Here is a 27,059-nt window from a genome sequence, read left to right as displayed (position 1 = left end):
TAGCAGAGCGGTAAAGATGAAATGAACGACCACGAAGGAAACGACATGACGCTTAGCTGATCGTAATCGATTACAGAAGCCTATCACGATGAAATTAGTGCAAGTGGAACGGTGACCATAACAGATGGGATGAAAAACAAACACAAGCAAATCAACCAAAACCGGGCGTGGATTCGGGTGGGAGGTTATGTTTTTCGACGTTCAAAATTAAATATAATTTACTTAAATCATTTGATACAACAATTTTCAACATTTAACAGTACGTAAACATTAAAAAAGTGGCTTATTTTTCTTGATTATTTCGAAAAAAAATATACATTTTTTCACAGCAACAGAATTCTTCGGAATTCTTCAACCTAAAATGACTTGATGATGAAAGCATCAATGATTGAGTTATTGTCACCATACAAGTTAACGTTAATGAAGTTTCCAATCCCCAAGCAAGACTAACAGAAGCTATTTACTCAACTTATTCTCACAAAGCATTGAACTAGTAGCGTAAGGGCCTTAAGAAGTTGAAAGACATTTTCATTTGTTAAACTCACTTTATTTACTTCTTGATGGTCCTGAAGAGAAATCCCTTCACAGCTCTGAAAGTAGACCTAACACAACAGAGCGTGCTGGAAGATCGATCAAACTACACATACGAACACCCCCGTGGAGACTACTTCGCGAACGAAACAGTGACGATCGATGGAATGTGTTGAAAGCAGGCAAAGCGAAACAGCAGAGCATTGGGGGAAACTGTTTACAATGGAACCCTGAAACGCACGGAGATACGTAAGCAAACAAACTAGTGGAACTGCTAAAGACGAGCCAGAAGAGCCAGATTTGTCTCGGGGCACTCGAGACGACAGGCGGTCGAGTTAAATAGGGTAATTAAAGGAAAGCACCCGATATGGGGCGGATGTGTAGCTTGAATATATAATGATGCAGATTATGTGACTGGACCAGTAACATTTGATGAACTAAATATGTTTTAGAACTATAATAACAGCGATAAATAGAGAAAAAATATACCAAAATAGTTTGAAACTACTTCTTGTTCTCAGTAGAGAAGCAGTTTTGAAATCGTGTACAGAGACCAGAGACCCAAGCGAATTCCAAACGCTCCCGCTGTCCAGTGTCATTCTTCACACCGTGCTAATGTATGCAATGGAAACGACATCCACAGCAACATCAACAAGCACCAGCAGCCCACAAACCAACAAGTGCTAACAAACCAATGCGTCAACGCAACCGAAACAGCAGCAACTGCCTTCCGCTGGGTGTCAGCAACTTCAAGTTGCGGGCATTCACAATATGGCGGTGCCGTTCCATGTGTGCGCATTCCACGCTGGCCCAAGCGATCGCATCAGCCGACCTACCCGGGTGCCGTTTACGGGTTGGATTAATCTTACACATCGATTTCGTAGAGCAGGAACACATTGCAAGGCCTTTTCGGACGGGTCTCAGCCCGTGCACAGTTTTGGGAAGGAAATGGTTGCATAAATTGACAACAGCATCGTCGTTTTCGCGAAAGGTATGAGCCCGGCTAGGGTTCCTGCCAATGGTGTGATGTAATTGTGCAGGTGATGCAGGTTGTTTTTCGCTTAGAAAGACAAAATCCTTTCATTTTTGTGACTCGTTTAGTGAGTTACCCAATCGCGTGGTGTGTTATTAGTTCCTTTTAATTATTGTAAAGCAACGATGAAAGTCACAACATTTGATATCGTAGGAAGACACTTTTAGAAAAAAACATTTCTTGAGAAGTAAAAGTGAATCGTTTTGTCACATGGATAGAGAGCCTAAAGTTATGAAATTTACTTTTCAAACCTCTAAACTATCCTTTGGCAAAAGACACTTTATAACGCTTTGAAGTGTCCTTCACTTATCCAAAGGAACTAATGCATTTCAATGTGATATCTTCATTTTTCGCATGCCATTTGACATCCCGCTGCGAGATCAAAAGCAAACGATTACTAATTATTTGCGGTTATTCCACACCTATCTGCGAAATTATCCTTTAACGTTCGTAACACCTCTTATCCTGCACACGCACTCACACCAACACACCTGTTCGTCACGCCTGTTCACGATTTTCGCATACACAAACATTCCCCCGCTCATTAGCATTTCGACATGATCCGCTAAAATCTTCCATTTTCAAACGTTGGATTAAACCCCACGATGCATTACTCTTTCTCGCGGCTTTTAGATATTTAATCGAATAAATTATCACAACGTTTTGCTGCTTAAAGTCAACACCACTACGATCATCATCATCATTATCATTATCGTCTCTGGCATCGAAAAGTAACCGCATCATAAATGGTATTAGATATGCTTTCGCTTCAACATAAAAGACTTCCCTGGCACATGTTTCCAGTGCGCCGCCGATGATGATAGTTAGCTGATGGTAATGTGTTCGCTTCCAAAGGGACTGAAGCGGGTCGGAAAATTACCAGCAAACTGCGACGAATGGTAACAATTTTCCATTATTCATGCTCAACGTTCGTCGGTCGGCTGGGACGCACGTTGGTCGAGGACGATACAATTTACGAGCTCTTCGGTCGACAATCTCGTTGACAATACGCAACGTCTCTACGTTGCATCCTCGCAACCTTTCATCCACCGCCGGAAGTAAATCCAGTGCAAAACCACCAGAAACAGTACCAGAATCAAATCAGCATAATTCAGAGACAATTGTCTGACCTACCCGAGGCCGACTCTTCGGTTCTGCTTTCTTCGAAACAGTCGGCGAGAAAACAAACGCACCAAAACGCAAACACTCCTACTGCATTGTACGTGTTACGGTTGCGGCAAAATTGCCAAGTGAAGGAAAATAATGTACAGTTGATTACTTAATAGGAACAAATTAATTTCATAATTGAATTTATATCAGCACAAACATCAACGTTCCCGGTCTCGTTTCTCACTAGGAAGGCATTCAGCGTGTGTTGTGTTTGTTGTGCTTCCCGCAAGCACAAAGGAGAGTGTGCTGCCTACATTCAGGCGGTTCAGGTTCATTCAGCTGTTTTGCAACTTGTTGATAGAACTTGCTCTCTTCCTCACCCAGCCCGACCGTTGCACGAAGCCCGGTAACGTAATGACCATGTCGTGAAGGACTCGCCAACAGCAAAACGCACGCTACTCGTTACCAATTTCATCATGTCGATTATTGGCTCGGCTCGACCCAGTGGAAGAAATTGCACAACAACAGCAATACAGCAGTAATGTTCTCCAGCAAGGAGAGTTATGGTGCTGAAGGTGTTGAAAACGGAAAGCCACAACATCACCCGAACGAGGTACAATCGATTCTACCACAAGACATCAATAGCGTGAAAATAGGACGCCGTTACCATTTAGACGAGGCGGTGAAGACTGGTTGTGGCTCTCGGGAACTCACAATCACAGGATTTGTACAACATTTCACACATTGTGTTGAGCGGTGCACTGGGATCTGGGAAAATGGTTGCAGTGCTGCAGGCCAACGCGCAAGAACTGGTTTAGATCTGGAGAAGCTAGAAAATTGAAATTTACTAACCAAGAGCATCCAATTTCAGCCACTCCGATACTCGGAGGGCTAGCGAGCTGGCTGCGTAAAGGTTCTCGCGATGGTTCGATTCCTTTGTGTGCGGTGTGTGCAGTTGCAAAGTTTACATTAAATTTCCCACCCGTTTATCCCCAGTGTCGTTCGGTGTGGCTGGATTTACGCTTCGGGTTGTGCAAACATTGGTGTGCAGTAAGAAAAAAAATGCTTCTACTCGATCGTGGATTGTAAGAGCGATGCACAGCACAGTTCGATAGGGAATTTTCATTCCATTGCACATAAATTTCATCATAACAGGAAGTGTGGAGAATAGAAAAGAACGAGAAAAATAAATCATGATTCAATAGTTCACATTTTTTTTATATTTCTAAATAGAAAACTATTCACCGGAAAAGTTATAGGAATTATTGATTATATTGAAATTGAATTCCTTGCAAAGTTCTGTACGATTTTTAAGGCTTACTTTGTAAGACTCTTTAATCAAGTGAAAAATACACAATTGAGCTGATTTGTTTGATGACTAAATCAGTTGCAGCACCACAAAAATCACGCTAGACAAAACAAAACAAATTTTATAAAGTTCCTAAAGCAAGGACATTTTTGTTTTCTGCCCGCCCAAAACCAATGATCTCTTACTTGCAGCGAAATGTACACACCCAAACCCATCGCTACGGCAAACGACGACAGCGAAGATTGTCGGGCCATGGTTCGTGGGTAAAGTGATACATTTGCGTAAACAACAAAATATTAAACGCTCAAATCTTGGACCCTCCGTAGGGGATTTTCCTGGCGATCGTTACACGCTGCACGGTTTGCTGTATCCCCCAGCCCTGGTTTGCGGGATTTGCAAGGAAGGACAACATTTCTCGCCGACAAACAAAAAAAAGAATACAACTTCCCCCAGAAACCCAACCAAAATGGTAGAAAAGGAAATTACGGAAGTGAAAAAGGAAATTACACCTCGTGAAACAGTAGCAACGCAGGCGAACGTGCAGCAGCACCCGGGAACGTGGAGAACGTTGTTTGACAAATAAATAAACAACGCCAGTAATAACCTAAAACCCGGGAGCCAGGGTTTTTCGGTGGACGGTCCGGGCTGGTTTTGGAACAGCAAGTAGCCAGCCATTCATAGGCGTTGGATGGTTTTGTTTTGTTTCAGAGTACGCCGGACAACAGTGTTGTGAACGTTGCCAAGTGATTCAGCTTGGCCAGCAGAGCTGCTGGAATGCTTTGTATGATGGAACATCACCATAACACCAAATGCGTTTAAGGGAAGAGATGGGAGATTGTGAAATTGTTAGAAGAAGATTGAGATTAAATTTGCCAGAAAGTATACAACTAAGCTATAAACGGTATTTTGCAAAGGAAATTGCATATATTTTGGCGGTCTCCTTAAAGTATACAACTAAGAAGACAAATGCTTACGACTCAAACTGCATGTACTCAACGCAGTCTGTAAATAAATTTGAAGATATATGTATGTGTCCTTGGAAACGTTGTACCTTCAGTCAAAGAAAGCCAATCAAATCTGACTGCGCGCTGGACGATCCCTTGTCTGAAATTGTGGATGACACCACTCACAACACTTTCACGCATCTTCATCCAAACACGTGCCATTCACTTCAAATCAACGAGCGTCTCACCGCAAACACCAGCAGGCGAGCGGTGTTCATTCCATTCATCGGAAGTGCTTCTATTACGTGAGGTCACGTCCGCCCGAATGTAATCTCTTTCCCGGGTTGTGTTACCGGTGCTGAACACACCGTGTCAGAAGAAAGTTGTGATCGCTTGATTTTTGTTGCTGCTGCTGCGTCTACAACACTCCATGGACCAGCTTCCGTCTGCAATTAGTCCGCCGCCCATAGTTGGAATGCATACCCCTTCCCCTCATCGCTGACCGTCAGCTGGCCATGTGCTCCATTACGCGAGGTTTTATTGATTGAGCTTGATTAGCGTGCGTTCTTGTTACGGGATGGATTTTGTGCGTCGTATCTTGGCCGATTTAATTCATACACAGCCACTGGTTCTGGTTCTTTCGAGACTGTGCTTCTCCAAAAAACACTGTGTGGACAGTGTCAAGTAATTGAACCGTGCCGGCCACTAATCAACTTCAATCGAATCCAAAAACATTAAGGTTCTTGAATGCGGTTGCGGCTATTTGGTTGCTGGAATGTAGTGCCACTTCTCGCTTAAGCGTTTTTAAGATCGTAATTAATTAAACCTTCAAGTAGCGTGCTACTTGGGACGGGACCGAACGGAGGACTCTTTCTTCACGCAGCACACACAAATACACACCAATATGTTGTGTCATTGCGTACGGGTGCCCATGACATCATAGTCGTATCGGTGAGGTGAAATTCGATCCACAAACGAAGTAACCACTTTACCCAACCCGGCACCAGAGCACACGCTCGTTACTGTGGAGGAGTCTGCCAGCGTGCCAAACTCCTTCCAAACTCAGCAGGGCACCAGCGTAAGATGACACCTTTGTTGTGATGTCGTTTGTTTTACATCAGCCCCAAAGACGGGTAGCTTGAAACACAACCACAATCAGCTCGTTTCATGCTCGCTCCGCAGCGTATACAGCATAAACAAACAAACAGGCCGTATTGATTGACGGCAGTCGATTGTATGCTATGTGTGAAGCCTGAAATTGAAGTCGTGAAATAAATACAGCCATTCGGTAACTCGCCTTTTACCTCCCGGTTGCGTTTCCTTTCATTTCCTTTCATGGATTTCAAAGAATTACTTAGGCAACAGATAGAGCTCTGGAGGCATTCTATTATTTGGCATACCAAATCAAAGAAGCGCTCTTCCGGTTCTTTGGGGCAGAGTAGTACATCCATAATACTTTAGCTTATGGATTACACACAAACGACACACATACGCTACGCAGGAAAAAAGAAAACAGTCGTGAGAGTAATCTGACAAAGTTCATGAATTTCAAATTAAGCTGTGACTACTGCAGAACTCCGGATTGATGTGTTCCGTATGTTTTTTTTGCTATCGATAATCCTAACAGGACTTCCGTTATGGTTTTTGCTGATCATAATCTCCAGTGGGTGGAAGGTTTGCGTATAAATTCCACGCCACAGTGCTCAAGCATAAACACACGTAACAAGCCCATAATCTCTCAAATATCGAGAGGATAACAGCAAAGAACGTTAGCCTCGTTTCCATTCTGATCCATATGTAATCCATATTCGGTGCTACTCCCTTTTTTGTGTTTGGTTTGAATGCTTTTATCTAGTTTTATGAACTGTTTCCCAAACGTGCCTTACCTTTCCATCTTTCGTGTCAGCCGCATGGTATCGCACCTCTAGCTGTCCTCCCAGCACTGCATACCAGTAGCGTCCCTGTTCTCCGGCACGAAATACTAAAACAAAGAGGCAACAAATAAACGTCAATAATGCAATCAAAAACATTACATTTGGCTGTAGTTTACAATGGGAAACTTACACGTCACACCCTTTTCTAGATCCTCGTAGAAGCCGCACATGGCTAACTGCTGCAGAGCTGAGCCAGGTAATCGGCATAGTGGTTCGACTCGTCGCAGCCGGCATGATATGAGCTCACAGTCACGAAGATTCCGGTCACATGGCCTGAGATAAAAGAAGAGAAGTGAAGTATAATTAGATACTTATTTAGTACTGATTTTTTAGTGTTTAGTTCAACATGTAAAGCCTTGCCGACTCTATATCACAGCACCTTTAACAACATTGATCAAATTTTACATGTATCATGCATCAGGTGAACTCCATAACTTTTACCCAAGTGAGTTAAAACTTAACTTCACGCTAAATTTAAATTGTTTCGCTCTAAAACAACACACCACGAGAATCCGTTGCTTGGTTGGTTCATAACCTCAATTCCTTTGATCCTCTGGCTGTGTTATCAAGGGCAGTATAATCTACCACCAGGCGACGCACAATATTAAAAAAGACAAGTTAATATGTTCATTTTCGTGCACGGGCAATGGTGAAGCATTCTTCAAAAATCAAGCATAAAAAGAGAACGCTTTGCTCCGCCAAACCTTCCCTCCGCAGGGCGCAGGGGAAGAATGAATCACCTTTTTGAAAAGGATAACGCTTGATGCGGTCGCCAGCCAACTCCGAGCTCTACCCTGCCATGATGTATTGCCCTTTTTGCGCTGGTAATGTGAGCATCACAGCGCACAGTTCAGTTCAGTCAGTCAGTTGACGGTTTTGTGCTGCGAGCTCTACGAACGAACACAGCGACGATATCCCCGCCGTGTGGGGATTTATTTTTACGATCAAGAACCGAACATTCGACCGGGACGGATGAAATTATGGTTGGCTAGCTTAAGCATGTGTGTAGGTGGAAACCGGAATCGTCCTGTGGAGGAAGGCGCTTAGACTGTGGGGAAAGGATGTCTACCAAAAAGACTTTGGGGACGATATTAAAATTGAATTTAAAGCTGTCCAATCCACGGGTCGACTATATCATTGTAACGCTTGTTTGCTACCCTCCGGGACGTACCTTGTTAACAGCGACAATAACAAAGTAATGCAGGAGGGCGAGCTGTATGCGAGATTTTCCCTGAAAGTATGCTATTTGCATTACTAATGCGTGATCTTTAGTATGCTTTATTATCAAATTCTTTTCCATATTCAGTTTAATTCGTCATCTACCCGGCTGCGAGTTGAAAATAAGCTTTTACATTGTTGTTCTCACCCGTTCTAAATAATGTTTCCCATATCACAAATCTGTCATGATTTATGTTACTCATAATTCACATTTACACATGTTTACCCTTTCCAAAAGCTCGATAGTGTTTCGTTTTTTCCTGCTATCTTCTTTTGTTCGTTCTCATCATTCGATACACCAATCAGCTAGTCGATATTTCTTCCTTATATCGCTCCCATCCACCATTACCGACCGTGGTAGCACGTGAAATCAATCAATCGCCACAGCCGCGGCTGAAAACAGGAATAGGAAGTAACATAAATTTTCCAAACCCACGTCACGATTATAAACGCCATTTCCTTGCCTTGCCTGATTTCCCGTGCACTGTATGGATGAGGGGTAAACTGTTTTTATTTTCACTAAACAAGTACTCCACAGGGATACGGCGAAACAATAAATACATGATCGGATCGGAAGGGAAATAACAGTGAAATATGGGTCTACCCGGTATATCCTCAGCTGGATATCGGAATCGGTTAAATTTATCATCCTCGTACATGGATAACGATCCCCTAAGTACATTCCAAAACTAATTGCCAGCGCTTTCAACAGTTCCCTGAAGCCGTGCTTTTTGTGTATCGCAACTTTCAAGCTCCTGTCATTTATCAATATTGTAGAACGTGAGGATTACTCGTTTTATTCCATCAAAATATTCCATTACATTGGAAAATCGTCTGAAAGATATATGCTCGTCTCGTTCGGTAAAGAATTTTCCCTAAACCGCCTTTTGAACCTGTCCTTACCTATGCATCAAAGTTTGAAGAATGGCAAATCTTTCAACCCCGACGAGGTAAAGATCCATTCTGTATGCTAATCGAACATATGTACACATCAAAACCGGTATCTTACACATTAATCGATTGTGAAGTCGTCCACAAGCTGGAAAGCTGTATCGGTTCAAGTCGTACTCCAAAGTCTCCCACTACCTACAGCCGTATTATGTATTATACCGCACACACATACAGAGCAAGAGAAAAGCTCCCGAAAAAGCCTTCCCAAGCGCATAACTGATCCGTTAAATTCACCGGCACTTCTCCACGGTTGACTTTCAAAACAGACTACCCTCAACGAGCGTGTAAGGGATGGAAGGGATCGGATTTTATGGAAGAAATGTATCCTCGCATTATCATAAATGAATATTTCACAGCACGCGTGGTTCGCGCGTCACCGTTCAGTAGCGATTCCTCGCCATGTGGTACGAAACTGTGTCTCAAAATCGCAGGAACAGTCGAGATCAATCGCGTACGAGTAGCACTGTGCACTGCTTGCCATCCCTATTGAAAGGCCCGTACTTTTTTTTTTTCAAGGTTAAAAAGGCAATGTGTGTGATGAAAATGGTGGACAAATTTCGGGACGACAGGTGAGACGATAAAAATCAGTTTTATTTACGTCAATCGGATTGATCGCGATCGGTGGAATGAGTGTCGTGGTTTGTGTTGGTTATTCGGCACTGAATGGTTGGTGAATGATTAATAGGGTGAAATATGGTTCCATTTTGCATGCAAAGGTAGTCAAAGTGTGAATTTATGTGTCTTTATCATTAAATGTAACCAATTTTGAAGCATTCTGGCGAATTCGCAAGAATTCAATTGCAGTGCTTAGTAATTGCATACCTTTAGGCGGTTTGATTCTAATGAATCTCATTTAACCCTAACTTTAGCCACAAGACATAATATTTTAACTCGCCGAAGAAAAAACAAAAGAAAATCGTCCTCGTTTGAAACAAATAAGGCCCACCAATACCCGTGAGCACATTCGTAAGCGCAATGAAAATAAGAAAAGTGCACCATCGGCCCCATTGTTCGACACCATTATGAGCATTATTTCAATTTCATAGCAACTTATGACGCGTCTTGCTTTCCCACGCCCGGAAAAAAGATTCCGGCGGCTATGAGGTGAAAGAATAAAAATTATGCTTGACCTGAGACCCGGTAAAAAGGATGCACAACACTAGCAGCCCAAAAGCCCGGAGCTTTGTGCTCACACCGGTACGAAAATCCACTATCGGCGCCACACTGCACCACTGTGGCAAGCATAGTGCAAATGGCTCAGCAAAAGGCGGAAGCCGTAGAAACGCTGCTCATTCTTTTGCTCGCTTCCTCACGGCCGTCATCTCCACTACCTTCACCATCAGGGACGACCCAGGACACCCATTCAGGATATTTTTATGCGGAAACTGGAACCGGAAATGAATGCAATTCATACGGCTACGAGCGTACCGTAGCGTGCCGATAGCATACAGATCGTACAGATAGCAAGAAGTTGATGGCACGAGAAAAAGAAAACTGAAACACACCAAAAACCACCAGTTGAAGCTGACAAAGTGGAGAAAAAAAAAAAGATTTATTTCGGTGCTTTTATGGTGCGCTTCGTATGCTTTTCTTTCAATCGGTGCGTTTTTGGAAGCGTTTTGAGGCGAAAAGATGTTTTTACAGCTGATTCATATAATTGTATTTTATTGGAAGATTTCAGAGCTTTGGGGACTCATGGGAGATGGCAATGAAATCCCAACATTAAACACAATAAAGGAACTCAAACGTCACTCACATTAATTTAGCCTAATAGGATAAGTATCAGGTGAATTTGATTTCAAATCTATTCGCCGAAGGGAAAGTAATACCTTTTTGCTCTCTCTCTCTCTCTCTCTCTCTCTCTCTCTCTCTCTCTCTCTCTCTCTTATCATACGTCCCAACGAACGGGAAAATTGTCGTGTAAAACTACCAAACAGCTGCGCGCCTCTAATGTTGGCACGACACTCAAAAAGTCGTAAAATTTTGTCACTCGTGCACAGTCACATTTTTAATGACGTCCATTCACACCGTCATAGGCTGGTACGGTCAAGCTAAACAAGAGTACTCGACAGGGCAAGAGTGTGGTTCATCGTTTCGTATATCCTAAAACGACCACGCACCACGCCAGCCCATTTATGGGTGCCTGTGCGGTGAGCCGTCGAAATAAAGAGTGCTTCGCGAACGTGAACCGTAAATTGCTTCCCATCCTAGAGCATCGTGCTAGGCAAAATCTGTGGAAAATTGCACAAGAAGGTAAAGAGAACAGAAAAAAAATTACACTGCTCGGCTGGTGCGGTGATGTCGCCGGTGGACTGTTTGATCAAGCTTAACTGATGAAGTCGATGGCTTTTTTACGAGTTTAACCACATTATTAAATTCTTAATCGGTTTCTGTGCGGGCCAAAAGCGTACATAACGTGAAAAGTGAAATGGAAGAAAGTGGGATCGCATTATTACGCTTGTTGAGAGTTTTTTTTTTCGAGATCAGCTTAAAGTGGAATGCTGCAAAGCACAAATGTTCCACGAATTAATTGAAAATTAAAGCCTTAAAATTATATTTTAATAGAGATGATGCTGCTAATTTCAAAGAAATCTAATTGAAAAATTATTGATTGTAAAAACAAATCATAACAGCTTGGTTTGTGATGCGATTTACATTTACATTCAAGCACTTTTAATTCATTTAATTTCAATTTCAAACAATACAATTCAATTTAACGAAGAAAGACTCTACTTTGTGCAATGTCAGGAATCATTTATTTTATCATTCTTCTTCTGGAAACAATGTTTTAAAGGATTCAGCCCAGACGATACAATAAAAAAAAAAACAAATCAAATCCCATTATTGATACAATCTCAATACGCAAACATACTCATCATAAACACAATCATAAGCTGTTTTGCCAAACATTAAGCACTCAAGAACAAAGCGAAAAAACAAAGCTAACACAAAATAACACTCTCGGCAGATTGAAAACACAAAGCTTCCGAAAATTTCTAAACAAACTTCTCAAATCAAACATCTTCCATCAACTGGTGGCACAAAGCCAAACCCACACGCACATATCAGTGCAAATAATAAAACAGGATGAGCCGAGCGAGTCTTTTTATTGTTTCCCAAAAGTCTTCGACCGTGGGAGTCACACGATTGTAGCCTAGGAAGAAGTTTGATAGAATCAAAAATAGAAAAAGCACCATAAGGCAGCTCAATGTTTGGTTAGAAAAATGATCGTTGATTCTCTCTGTTGGAGCGCTCTGTTCGCTAAACGACACCCGGCACAATAATTTAATTTACTACTGCTGCTCTAGTTAAAAAAAGGCATGTTTTCTAGCGCTTTGTTGTTAAAATCATCTTATCAGCTTCTCCGAGATTCTGGTTCTCCTTGCCGGTGGTATGTTTATTGAATTAATTTCCAGCTCAACAAGAGCCAATCTTCTTTATTGTGTGTGTGTGTGTGTTCGCTTTGATATAAAATAATCCTTCGGCGTTCTGTTTCCTCGCTAGATAGTTCGTAAATGAGCAGAAATGAGCCTCCGAATTCCAAAACCAAACCATTCCAGGAATGTTCGAAATGAAACACAATCATTTGTGCGACTCGGTACGACACACCAGCTTTGCGGGTCGGCCAAATGAGCAATGCGTTTCGTCTGTGTAGAATTTATTTAACACATAATAGTACGGTAACAATATAAGCCTACAGAAGGATTTTCTTCTTCTACGGATGGTTCACACACACTCTGCAGTACTCGAAATCTGCCACCGTTCCGAAAGACGTCGGTAACGGTCGCTCGCTCGAGTGAGGCAATCATGTGAAAGGATAATCACTTTTCGGTCGGTTGAACTAACACATTTCACTCGATCGATCCACGTACATGTTCAAAGGCTGGGAGCAAACCAAGAAGAAAAAAAGACCTCGTAAAAATACCTCTTCTCTCAGAGGAAACCGAATTTTGTGATACCCCTACCAGATTTTCCACCGGCTTCGCCTCGAGGAAAAGGTCTTTTCAAGGCCACGCTTCAAGAAAAAGCAGCACATGTGAATGTAATCTAATAAACTTCATTTTGTGTCAAAGAATTGACAGGCTGGGGTTTTGATGCGATAGTATTTGCTGCCCTTGCTTTGCTTTTGGTAGATCTTCCATCCCGGTGGCAACGGAGCATCCATTCAACTGGATGGTCAAAAACAATGTCTTAAATCGAATACATTCACGGTGGGTACTTTTTTTAAAGCATTTAACAGTTTTCTGTTCTGTTTTTATCTCAATTTTCATCAAAGCTTGTATTTCTTGCAATTTTAAAGGTGGTTTTATTCGGAAAACCCAACTCCATTTGTCATTCGAAGATTGCATACATTTAGGCGTGCTATATTGATGTGTTTTTTCGAATGGGGCTTATTATTTTCACTTCCATAATATTTATCTCCACGATCTACAATTTCTTTCTTCTTTCCTTACAATCTGCAACACGTGGCTTGAAAGTTTTGAAACATAAGCCTCTTCCATTTTAGGAAAATTCAAAAAGAAAACTCCCTTTCATAAGCTCCTGGTAACGAACGCCCGTTCGCAGAACAATTGAGTTCCTTTCGCAGCTTATTATAAATGATAAAACAGCTACATGAATCCACACGCTTCTCGCACACTGAAGTTTCCTTCTGCCCGCCAGTTGGTATTTATTTTCGGTTATTTATAGTATCGTTTTCAAAAGCTATCTCCCATCTCTCTTGTGTCGATCGCGAACGGCTTTACGGCTGTCAATAGTGACCGGATAATGTTTCTCATCGGCCCTCTGTGTCGGGACACTAAAAATAGGAAACCAATTTACGCAAACAATCACTGCGTACAATGTTTTTTTGTTGCCTTGGGTTGAGTTGTCTGCGAAGATGGTCACCAAACGCCTACGTCACACTGATTCGTGACATGATTCACGTCCAGCTTCCGAAAACATAAAGGTCTTCCTTGAAGGGAACTGAGTTGTTACTAAGATTAAAGAGCAATTTGTTGGGCAAGAGCCCACGGCGGGTGGTAATTAGCTTGGCGAAAAGTTGAAGGGTGATCTGCAACAGGTGGTGATCGATTTTTGGTAGGTCAAAGTGGGAAGTTTTAATTTTATGTTCGAATTTACGTAAACTATTTTGGTTGTATTGAAGGCTTCTATCATCTTCTGAATAACTTTTCGATTAACTTGAAGAGAAACAGTTGTCCTTAAGGAACCATTAGCCATACGATCACCCAAATAACAAATCACAATCATGTACGAAATTGTCAATTACTTCCGGATTACTTTCGGCGCGAAAATGAAAGTGTCTTCTTATGCTTAAGACTTCGTATACAGCTAACATACATAACAGCGAAGCTTTCCATACCAACACAAGTACTCGAAGTGTAATACGCACTACCACTTTGACCACCGAAACTCATTCTTTGGCATAGGTTAGGAAGGCTGAATTATCTCACACACATTCCGAATGGAAAACGATCCATTTCCTTTTCCATTTCCTTATTATACACTCCCTTATCTCGACCCTCTCAACAAGAAAAAATAAGAAAAAGAAATCATAGTTCACCACCCCAACATTCCGCTGACTCACATTCGGTAAAGGTAGGGGAAATTGTTATGCTTAGCCCATCCTCTAAGCCATCGGGCTAGTTTTCCACGTGAGAAAAGGAAAACGGTTTCAAAAGAAAAGCACCCATCTTCCCATTCGCACAGCAGGAGATTTTCCGCGTAGAGAAAAGAAAACGAAACCAAAATAACCTCCCGGTCACAGTTGGGTGTGTTGGATGGGTGGGAAGAACATAACAATAAATCTCAATTTTCCACCAACTGCTGCTGCTGCTGCTGTTGCTGGTGCCTGCTCCTGTCGGGCAACCTGCTGCGTCAAGTGTTGCTTACCCCAGTGATAAAACACCGAAACAACGGTTCGGAATGTCGGGAAAGTTTTGCACCCCGTGTTCCGCTTTCGGAGAAGAAATAGATTTTCCAACCTGACCAGGGAAAAGGGTTTTCGATGGGGCAAAGCAAGGGTGACACGCACAGCTTGCACGGCAGGGCAGGCAAACGAGTTACACGGTGGTGATTACATTGGGGTTTGTGCGATGGTTGTTTCAGGTGGATTATTGTGCGAGCGCATTGGAAATTATTGGCGCCCATAAGAAATGATGATCCTTCGGTTTTGCTTTCCGCCATTTATACTTCCCCAGCGGTAAAGGACTCTCCGGTCGAGGGAAAGCTCGTACCGTTTTTCCAATGCAATCAATGCTTCATTTCACTTTCAAGTGACACGAAAAGCTTCGCCACGGAAAAGTCACTTGAAGGAATGGTTGGCCGGGAAAGCAATGAAAGCATTGCCATGCTATTGAACTTGCCTTAGCTACTTCAATAAAGAGGCTCGCTGGCTCGTACACAACCTGACGATGAAGCATCGTGGGAAGTTGGAAAAGATCTTGGACGATTCTGGGATCATCGTTGATGATGATCACCATGATTGAGAATAATATCATCGAGCGAATCGAAGGCTAAGAGGTGGTAGACGCCCGTGACGCTGAGGGGAGAGGATCAAAATGATGATTATGCTTTGGATGCGAACCGTGCGGAAAATTGCCCATTTCCCTACCAACCACCCGGTTGGTTGGGAGTACAGTGAGGTGACAAACGCGTTGCTTTTATTTAGCACCCCCCCCCACCCCACCCCGCCCCCCGCTTCCGGCAGTAGCATTTGATGTGATGTGTGTGCGCACTTTATCGGAAGTAGTTAGGTGGAGTGATTTTTATGTAAACGGACGACCATCGGAAAACGGAAGCTTGTCACAGGGTGGTTTGATATTTAGGTGAATGGTTGGAAAATGTAAATAAATTGTGGTGTATTTTCCAGCTGTTTTTTTGAGCACGCTTTAAATATAAGAACTCCAAAAAAAAATAGTGTTTTTGTTTGTTTTGTTTTGAATCTATTGCATACTTTTAGGCGTAATACCCGAAAATCGTAAGAAGGTATAAGATTTTTCCTTATAACTTCTCATAACTTTTAAGATAATTTTATACAAAAAGACTTTACTTTCACCAACGCATTCATCAAAAATGTATAACATTGTGGCCCAACTTTCCCCACTACAAGGCCCTTTAGCTATCATCCTATTCTACCTTTCCCGGTAGTAAAGGAGTAATGAAACCTTCCGGGACCATGTCAACGCTGGTTGATAAATATTATGTTTCGTTTTCATGACCGATCAGGATCCTTCTCACAACTGGTCGCCTTTCTCCCCTTATGCAACAGCGCCAAAAGGTGTAGAACGAGCCACGGGGGAACGAATGCGAGCAATCTGTCAATCAAACCAATGCCAGCGACGCGTACGGAAGAGCGCTGAAGCGTCGTTACCTTTTCGCCCAGCAGACGCGTCGCTCGGCTATGAAACGTACCGGCATCATTACACCGAATGCAACAAATTATCGATTATTCAGTAAACGGATGGAGAAAAGGTTCGAGTTTTTTTTTTTTTTTTGTTCGGTGTTCGATGAAAGGTTCCGTGATAAGCGGAACTAATGGATAGCGCAACCCGCAAATGCTAGCGTTAATGGACTGCCCGGCTTAGACCTTGCGGTAATGTGGTTGGTGAGCTGCTCATTAGGACATTTCGGATTGCCAGTGTCCCGAGAAGCCAAGGGCATATTTGCACCGAATGACAGCTTTCCATTTCGCTGCCAGATCGGCCCGAACCCTTGTTATGTGCAAATAAGGTTTTTTTTTTGCTTTCGTTTTGTTCTAGAAAAACTCTTGCTTCATTGGAAATTTGAATATCAACCGGCGACTTCGTGGTGCCGATTCATCATATTCAATTTATTGCCGTGATTTCTCTTGCGACTCTCAACTTATGGTGGAAAACAACGAACACACTCTTAGCTTTACTACAAACACAGATGAATGATAGATGGGTTTTCCTTCGAGGCTTAGGTATTAAAGTTAACTTTTTTCCTTTTGGTTCAGCTTTCTACGCTTTCTTTCGCTGAATTGATCGTAAATTTGATGCCATTAAATAACAATGGATATTTTTCATCGAGATCATTACAATTATTCTCAATATTGATTGATTGGAGCCATTCTTTCGGTATCGATTTCCTAGTAAATTCCCAGTATCATTTAGAAGAGAGATATTTTTTCGTTTGTCAACAGGGAAACGAATCAATGTTCAAAAACAATACGCCACTGATCCTTTGCTACAAATACCTTCATCATTCATCAATTACAATTTCCGTTGCGACAAAGTCTGATTGATTAATTGCTCTGCAGAAAAACATCCTCTTTCTCGAGGATAATTTGAAGATGAAGGAAACAGTTCAAGGCAATTTATCTATAGATCGAGCATCAGGCTACCAAAACAACAACAAACCGAAAATGCCGTCTGTTTTTCTCGATATTTCTGCTCAACGATTTTTCAGGTTCGTTTATACATATTTTTAACTTGTTGTTATCGTCGCTCCTCTAGTGAAACTTTAACCCAAAATACACAGAGCGAAGCTCAGAGCGTAAATCCTACATATCCAAACCTTGGTAAAGGCGACAAGAAGCCAGGTACATCCTTTGCTGGGGGGGGGGGGAACGTGAACCTTCAAAAACAAGAAGCATTTTACGCTTCCTGGAAAATGAAGAATTACATTTTCCACCCAGTTGCAACTCGTGTAACATCAAACAAGCCTGCAGCAAGGTGAGGCGAGCCGAACATCAAAAGCTAGCTCCCGATACCTTGGATGGCGCGTAGTAATGAACTTGACGTTACGGTTGTTTGTGCAAAGTGGGTTGATTTTAAATGGTTTTACACTGTTTTAATTGTAAACGCTTGAAGTAACTTGAAAGTTAGTTAATACAACGATTTTTATGCATCTTTCTGATCACAAGAATGTTGGATGATAAACCACCTAAAACAGCCGTCCGTTAACTAATCGACCAGCTGCTACATGATAAGGATGGTAAAGTGCGGCTTCAGACTAGATATAGTAGTGATCGCTGGTGGTCAAAAAAACATTTCCCATACATGTTTTAAATGAAAGCACCAAGCACATGCCAAATATCCATCCACAACGATAGAACGCAGACCGATGTCCTCGCTCATCTGCTAAATTATACTTTTTCCTTCCGGCATTGCCAGTATCTCCTCTCGGAATAAGTTCCACTCTGTGTCGGATGCTGCAGCTGGATGATCGAAAGGAATCGTAGTGTCCGTTTTTCACCCTGCCAAGTGCCTTCGGGAGAATGAAAGCGGAAGAAAATATGACGGTTCGGTACAAAAATTAATAATCGAACAGCTATAAACGAGAACGGTCGTCGAGACACAGGGATGGTCTCCGTGGTTCGGTCTACTTGGTAGCTAAAACCTACACCCTTAAGCAGGTCCCCAGATGTTGTACGGATTCGCATCACGGTACAAGCACGAACTTGTATGCCCGGGAGGACTTTGGGGACTTTTTTCGAGAAGGAATATTACCCCCAAATGCGAAACGGCATTTCGGGTTCTTAAAAGGCAGCAGACTACAGGGTTAGGTATGGGAGATGGGAGAAGGGGTGCTGTCTGTGTGATAGGAACGACCTACCACAACCACCTGCAACCAGAAGTATGGTTTCGGATCAGTGCGTAAAGGGAAAATCCAACTGGGTGCAGCTTTATGGCCAACACCAACACTAACAGCGTCTCGGTACGCTGGAGTTTACACACCTCGGCAAACCACACACTGTGGAGTAGAGGTTAGGTTCTTCTGTGGCTTCCAAAGTTCGGTCATCCTGCTGTTGTGTTTCTGTATTTGTATGAGAGAGTTTGTATGTGTGTCTGTTCGCTCTTCAGGCACGCCTCACCAAGAAAAGCTCGTTCACACACAAACACACGGACAGACAAACCAAGGACTGGTAGTATGATTCTTGTGGTGAAAGAGCATCCAACTCGTCATACTGCTAGCCTAGACTACCTTTATCCTGCTTACTGAAATCATCGAACGGAAGGATGGATGTGTGTTTCTTTAAGCGAAACTATAATATGATCCACCTTCGTTCCAACGTTCGTTTGCGATAGGTTAGCCAGTGCCAATGTCGGCTCAAAGGATGGTGTATAAGTTGCACTCTAAAATCTGACGTATTAGGATCTCTCAAGAATATATAAATACTAACAGCTGTCTGAAAATCGTGTTGATTCAAAACTGATGTTTGAAGTATTTTGCACTCTTTTAAATATAATACACACTTTTTTAATCCTCAGAGTTTCAAGAGAAGCTTTATCTTAAACGAAATCTAAACATTTCTTAAAAACTGCACCAACAAAAAATAAACCACACTCATGAAAAAATACATTTAATAGCAAGCTTCCTGATGCTGACGACATGTGGCTCCACAAGCTTCGTGGGAATGAATATGATGCGACACATAACTATTTATGAGCCGGTGACTCCATCGATCAGTCTCAACATTTCGTTCGTCCTTTCTTACCCCTACCTTACCCTTTCCTTCCCGTTTGACGAAAGCTCACCATCCGAAAACACACCCTTATTCGCCATCAGAATCGTCACCATCAGCCGACATTTGGGCATGACGAATGGTGCGCTACTCGTTTCCCATTCCGCTTTGGGGAGGTAGAAGAAAGTCCGTGTTTTTTCCTGCTGTCTATTTCACCCATACAAACAAGCCCACACACACACACACGCCGATCTCAGCAAGTCAGTTTATTTGCAAGCTACATGTTGCTTCACTTCGGCACTCTCGGGGTTGGGTCATTTTTCCATGGCTTTTTCCATTTTACCCACTGTGCCTCATCTTCGCCCCCAGTTGTGCCAGTGTTTTTATTACCCTTACAAGGTTCTCACAGAAGTACACGGCCGCTGGAAGGCATTTGGACGATGGCAGGACGGTTCCATTGGATGGTACGCGTGTGTATATGCTTCCCCGAACTCTCCTACCACCACTAAGCTCGTATCATAAATGGCGATGATGATGGTGACGATAATGCTGACGCTGGGGCTTTGGTCTTCGATGGCATAGAGCTCGTCTTGTTTTCTGTAACGAGACGACCCTGTTGCGCTATTTTGTGATTCTTTTGTCGTCGTTGCTGCCGTTTTTTTGCTCTCGTATTTAGTTTTGCTATCATTTGCCGTTTTCGGGGGACGATTCTTGCGTTCCCTGCCGAAGCGTTCCGAAGCGCACTAGCAAGGGTAAAGTTTTCTTTCACTTATGTTTCTATGTTTGGTGGTCGGTGGTGCTTTGCTTCATTGTTAGGATATTTGCTGTTAATTTTGTGGGCGAATATTTACATTTTTATGTCCGTATGTGCTTTGTCGTTACTGTTTCGTTCTTTGATCTGCTGCTTGGAACAGTTTCCGTTTGGATCTTTGCTTTGGTAGCACTCGTAAGTACTTCTGCCGTTTCCTTTTTTGTGTGAATGACAACAACTGCCAAAAAATGGTTCACGTACGGAGATCACTGAGCTACACGTACAGAGTGATCAGTTTTTTTGCTGTACATGGAACAAATTACAAAGTGAGCACCGAAAGATCTGGATAAAGTCAGGTTTAATTTCAGTTTTCTGTGATGAACAGAGCTACCACTTGTATGCTTTTCATGTCAGCCTGCTCCAGTCCAATGAGAAATGTACTAATGATGTACACCATTATCTTCTTGGTTTACGCATACCTTTTTCACGATAAGCTAGAACTTCTCAATGAAGGAGGTTTTTTTTGAGTGCACATGTCGCCTCACCGTCTGTGAGCAACATAAAAATAGTAAGAACTGTGTGTAAAATGCTCATCGTGAGTCTCAAAATACATCACATTTGCTGTCACCTTTAGCAGATTGTGCCTAGAACGCCTGCATCACACCTTGAATCAACGTTCATTTGTACCATTTCCGCAATCCAGCTCGAGCGTATCGATCGTCCTTCGATCGAGCTGTAAAACACCATGCGTCTCCATCGCAGTGACGGTAGCGGCAGCACGAAACAAATGTAAAACAAAACAACAACAACAAAAAACCCTGCACAGTGACAGCTGTTTTGACTCCGGAAGTAAGAGTATGGATTGCCGTTTCGCCTGTCACCACCAGGTGGCGCTACTCTTGTGCCCTTCCGCACCCATCTAGCAGCCCTTTTTTTTGGTATTGCTCTTGTTGCTCTCTCTCTCTCCCTCGAGCAACAAATCGACACGTTAGCTTGTTGGCAGTTAAGCAATGAGAGTTCTAGCCAGCAAACAGGTACAGCAGGATGCGTGAGGCAGCGTGTTTTGACAGGTGCGGCACACGGTTGTTATCTGTCGCAGTGCCCGGAACGTCACGGTACGGTGCAAATTGGAAAACGATGTTGTGTGAATTCCGACTGAATTCCCCTGGTTGTCGCGTGTGAAGCAGCTTGTCGGGATGAGTGAACAAGCAGTGAAGAGGAAGGAGATAGAAACCGATTGCGCTACCAGCATCCGGAGTTAAATTGAACTAGCGTGCGCGTATGAATGATACCGTGTCGTTGGTCGGTGGGTGGGATGGTTAAATCGACGCATTTTTCAAGTAGTTTAAGGTGTCGTGTTGCGTTTTTGAGAGGTTGAAGCATGCTTTCGTGGTGCTTTAATCGGTTCTGGGTGTTAGAAAACGGTATTCAACACGAATTCAAAAGGATTCTACAACTTTTTTAGTAATTTTCGAAGGCAAAGATACTGTTAACGGGGTAAGTAGGAATATTTATGAATATTTAATTTCATACATTTAGGCGCACTAACTTCTTCAGCTTTAAAAGTGGCCCCAATACTGTCCATTGAGCTACCTCTATTTTTGTACCGTTCAAATCGAAACATCAAACACGAACACAACATCAAACCATCAACAAAGATCCTGAGTAAATTCATCTAATTGCAAATTCAATTTCTGTCCACCCAGCAGCAGTAGTACGACGCGTCGTTCAACCGCTAAGTGTTTGCAGTCGTAACCAGGATAAGAATTTCCATGGCCATGGTGATTTTACGAAGTGACCCACCCTTTTCTCCATCCCTTCAACATCGAAATTATATTGAAATTTTTCAACAAAATGAATAAGCAATAAGCCGTCTTTTGAATCTTATTATTTTTCAAGAATACGTCTGCCACTTCTCTACGTCCGGATCCACCAGTCCAAAAGTTTGTCTTTCTATTTGTGGTGGTGAATGGTGAAGATTGTATCCACGCCGAACGGCTGGGAGTATTCCTCTTCAGTTCCGATTTGTATATTGTTTAAGTGTTTTACAAGCCGGAGAGCTTTGGTGCTTATCAATTCGTTTTGAAAGCATGTACGAGTTTGATTGGTTGAACGGGCGAAACGAGATGTGAAAGTATACATTTCTTAATGTTGTTTCATTATTTCTTTTCCTTTGCTACTGCGATTGTAAAAATTTTGTTTTAAAAAATTAAAATATTCATAAATTTACTAAAACTTTTGCATTAATATCATCTTTAAAAATGGCTCAATAAAACAAGAAAAAACACGTGCAAAAGCTTTTAGTTACACAGCGCCAACCCACACCCTCAATATTCGCTGTAGCAAATTAGCAAACAGTCAATATTATCCGTTTGCTCCGATTGCCGTGAATGTTTCATCACTTCTTTTGCTTCCCATTTTGCTCACCGCCGTGTGATTTCCCAAACGCGCCAATCGCTTCGGCAAACAGGTCGGCAAATCTGTCAGCAAATACGCGCACCACGCTCATTGCTGCTGCTTCCCGACGCCGCTACTGCTGATGGTGATGCTGAACGATCAGAAGATTATGCTGTCACAGACGGCTAAAAAGTATATTTAAAAGAATACGCTTCTCCCCCTGCCAAAACAAATCGAACAAAAGACACCACGCCACACCGGTGCAGGATTGAGCTGGGATTTAAAATCGATTTTCGCCTGTATTTGTACTCTCTCTCGCACACACACACACACGCTTGAGTACGACATTTCCTCTGTGCTTTCTTGTCATCGTGGGGAAAGTATTTTTCTTGTTGAGCTTTCTTTCCGGGCTTGATTTCTTCTACATTTCGTTGCTCTTTCACGCAGCAAATAGAATGGCAGTATGTGCGTTCGAATAGAATTTCACAATCAAATTCGACGCCCATCGTGTGCTTAAATCTTTTCCCCGGAACCAACGCAAATCTCCGCAGAGTGTAGCCACAAATTTCGATTAACTTTGCCACACAGTCAATATTGATTCAGCTGCGAATTGAGACGTTGCTTTATGTTGGAAGCGTTTCTGCTGCGGTTTTTCTTCCAGTTGGACTGGCCACAGTGGAGCAGAAATAGAAGCTGATGTTTTAATTTTTGTCGTAGTGAAATATAGCAACTATAGTGTGCTTTTTTATTGTGTTAAACTGGACTTTTTCATGAATGTTTTGTGTTACTGTATAACGACAAAAAAAAACAAAATGAGATATTGTTGAAATAAGCAAATATTTTTTGCTGGAAAAATGGAACCATTCTTCCAGTCAATCGCGTAAGTACCTCAGAAAAGGCACGATTTTAAGCCAAAAATTTTTTTACTATTAGAAAAAGAAAACAAATAATTCTTTCTCAGCATTTTGCCCAGAACAATTGGTCAAAAAATGCTTCCTGTCAACATTGAACCGAAAGAAAGGATGAAAATCATTTCCCTTTTTTGCTGTACCTTCGTAAGCTTAAACAGCTGGAACATTTACTCTTAGCGGGCTCTACTCGTACCAACACGAATGACCATTCAGTCTGACACATTCAGTAGATAACTTACTCATTCATGCTGCATTAAATTATGCTCGATTCAGGAAATCCTCAGAATCATACATTTTTTCGCGTTTCGACACATGAATACATGCACCCGAAATTGTGTACAAGTGTGTGAAAGCGATAGGAAAAGAGACTCCATGCATTCGCTAAACGAAAGCAAATTAAGCATCCGTTGGTAGTATATGCCATTGTGTTGTTGCCTGGAACGATCGAGCCGTGTAAAATAAAATGCGTGCTGAAATGGCATTAACTGGCGTTGTATTGTTTCCGGTCATTTTTATGATACCCAAAAGACTATTAATCACGCATGTGGGCCCTGTGTGCATGATTTATTTTGAGGACATAAGCCTTTATTTTTTATTATACTCGTAATAAGATGACTTTGTAATACAAATATGATCATTTTAGGGTATCAGAGGAGAGGGATATTTTTTTTTTTACTTGCATTCGTTACTGATTCGTTAACTGCCCCTGATAGTATGCAACCGAGAGACAAAATAGTCGAACTTTGTTAAATTTATTCGCCTCCTTCTAGTCGACTCCCTCAAAATAATATGCCACACAAAACATCAATTAATCGAACCATGACTTACCGTTTATCTATTGCCGTAATCCATTCCATCGCCATGATGCAGAACGTTGTTGATGGTGCGCTGTTCGCTTGAGGGTCCTATTGAATTGGCTCAAACGCCTTCATTAACCTGCTTGTAACTAATTTAGACACTCGAGTAAAACGACAGCAACCGCACACAAATGCAAATTCTCATGCTTTCCATTTCAAACATGTCACAAAGCTGCTATACGCCACACGCTTTATATTTTCTTTTATCGCAAAGGGAAGCTTAGCCTTTCCCTCAATACCTGTCACACACTTGAGCAACAAAACTGCACTAAAAATACACAAGTCCACGCTCACGAACACTCACACTTTCTTTTACACTTTTTACATCCCATACAAGCAAGACGTTCTTTCTTTGCCAGGATAACCCGGTTGGATAACTTCTTAAACACTCACTGCGCATAGAGAAGGATGAAGGAAGTGGGTACGGTAAACGTAAAGTAAACGACCAAAAAGCAGTCAAACGAATCTCAGACGCAAAATAGCACACCTTACTCTGACTTCACAGTGCCAAAGTGACTCAATATTCTTGTTTTACGTCAAAAGCAATTCTGCAAGGCGCGTTGTAATAATATCAGCCAGTCGCCGAAGCATAACAGGAGGGATTGACGGGTGATGTTGGTGACGGTGGTGGCGGTTAAGCTTTGGTGTGTTTGTGTACATACGACGCCAACATGCACATCTTCTTTACATAAATCCACCTTACTTTTATTCTTACGTTTTTGAAAAGCTACGAAAGCTTTATTCTGCGTTCGGCGAGAAAAGCATAATTGCAGACTTAACCTGCTGATGTGACAAATCAAATTGTTCTTCTAATCTAATTCTAATCCTTGAAAAAATAATTTTAAACGGCAGTCTTATAAAAAAGAACTAAATGAAATATAACCTTATCAGATCGCAACTGTTTATCACATAGTACCTTGATTTTTGTAAGTACCTCTCAGTGCGTTTTTCATCAAATAATGTCAAATTACAATCCGGACGCAATACTCCACTCCCAAAACGATTCCTTCCTTTACCTTCCTTAATTTGATTGCACACGTGTTTGCATCCAACCTTCTAGTGGATATTCATAGGCCTATTACACTCCCACATCGACTTGGTGACCATGCTAGACACAGGTTTCAGCATTATTAAATTTCTTTTAATGTTTGTACACCTCACCAACAACCACCAAAACCATGTTGTGGCTTTTCATGTCCTCAGTATCGTGTCGAACATTGGGGGTGAACTTGTCCTTTCTAAAAACTCTTCAAGAGAGAGAGAGAGAGAGAGAGAGAGAGAGAGAAAAGAGAGTGAAAAAGTTTGATTAGTAAATTTCGTTTCAATTCCGGTTACGCTTGTGTGGTTTATGCTTTTATTTATTTCCTTGCAGACAACTTTTCGCCCGACCCGATCCGTGCAAGGGATGCTAGGTGAACAAACTCTTCGTTCTGGTTGCTTTTTTCCCCTTACACATCATTCGAAAGCTTCCCGTTTACCACTACGGAAACAGCAGCAGCTGGTACTAAATTAAAATCAAAATATGCATGAACGGTGTGCGCCAGAGTGATGATTATTACAAACGGTTTTTATTTTTCGCTTTTTCCTCACTATTACTCCTACTGGAAAAGGAAGGGCTGTGAGTTTAGCCCAAAAGAAGAACACCAGTTCAACAAACACACACACACATAACATCAACCATAACAAGGATGTCCTTTCTTGGCCTTCTGCCAACAGTTTCGTCTTCATTTGCATTCGAAATCGGAATTATTTTGCTGATGACTGTCCGGGGTTTGAAGAAGTTGGTGAATTAATTAAACAACTTTTACACATGGCACGCGTTTTGCGTGTTTTGCGGTGTGGAAGGAAAGCGAATCGAAATATCTTCGTCTGCAGTACACATGTACCAAGCCGACTGTACCCTAATAAATGCAATAAATGTGTTAGTCACACCGCTTATTTATTTTAAACGGATGAGTTTATTTCAATATTTATCTTTTCTGCTCAGTAGAAAATGCATTTTGTTCTATTGGTTTTAATGGAAAATTGGGGAGAAAAGATATTATTGTAATGGTACATTAAAGGCAATAATCTCAAGATTTTGGTAACTGTATAAGCGGAAAGATGTCAATAAAAATGATAAAACCTTCAAACAATCGTCATGTGAATTGCCTACTTTCAGGCTAGTAAGAACGCTGATTCGGTGTACAATTGGCTATACAGTGATCGTCTAACCTGCACAACACGAGATAATAAGTCATATTAGATAGCTTATTTAAGCTTTTTTATGCATTTTTAATATGTGCAGCATAACATAATTGGCTCCATATGTACATCATAAACATCTGGAGGTGCCTATTGAACGGCGACCGTTTATTTCCGTGTGCCTAACATTTTAAATCGGTTCAACTTTAGCATTCCAGTATTTGCTTAATCTAAATTGAATGTTCAAAAGCTATAAAAGCAATTCCATCCTCGGCGAACACACAAACCCATCCCATACGAATGTAATTTATTTCCATTCATTGCATCCCTCCAAATATCAAACAAACGCAGCACGGGCAAGTGGATTGAAAGAGGTGGAAAAACATTCAGAAAGTAATTTCCTTTAATGACCACATTGGAAATGATTAATTTGCAACATCAATTAATTAGCTTCCGTGTGGTAAAAGTTGTTTTTTCTCGGAAGCAACAATCCGAAAGCT

At 41.9% G+C, this 27,059-nt stretch overlaps 2 protein-coding genes across 3 annotated transcripts in view; one reads left to right on the top strand and one right to left on the bottom strand.

Annotated features, from left to right (window-relative positions):
- LOC126561526 (rap guanine nucleotide exchange factor 4) overlaps window positions 1-24,473 on the bottom strand; it is an 84,087-nt gene extending 59,614 nt beyond the window's left edge. For both annotated transcript variants that reach the window (XM_050217731.1, XM_050217732.1), the window contains exons 1-3: window positions 24,347-24,473; window positions 6,992-7,134; window positions 6,814-6,908 (exon numbers count right to left, since the gene is read on the bottom strand). In XM_050217731.1, the coding sequence (XP_050073688.1) occupies window positions 6,814-6,908; window positions 6,992-7,134; window positions 24,347-24,381 (273 nt within the window). In that variant the 5' untranslated portion in view covers window positions 24,382-24,473. The remainder of the gene's footprint in view (window positions 1-6,813; window positions 6,909-6,991; window positions 7,135-24,346) is intronic.
- The window catches only part of LOC126561506 (importin-7), a 431,061-nt gene that overhangs the window by 80,755 nt on the left and 323,247 nt on the right, over window positions 1-27,059 (top strand). The window lies entirely within an intron of this gene.

This window comes from Anopheles maculipalpis, chromosome 3RL (genome assembly GCF_943734695.1).
Source record: "Anopheles maculipalpis chromosome 3RL, idAnoMacuDA_375_x, whole genome shotgun sequence".
In the NCBI taxonomy this organism is placed as follows: Eukaryota; Metazoa; Arthropoda; class Insecta; order Diptera; family Culicidae; genus Anopheles; species Anopheles maculipalpis.
This window is presented reverse-complemented; position numbering and strand designations above follow the sequence as displayed.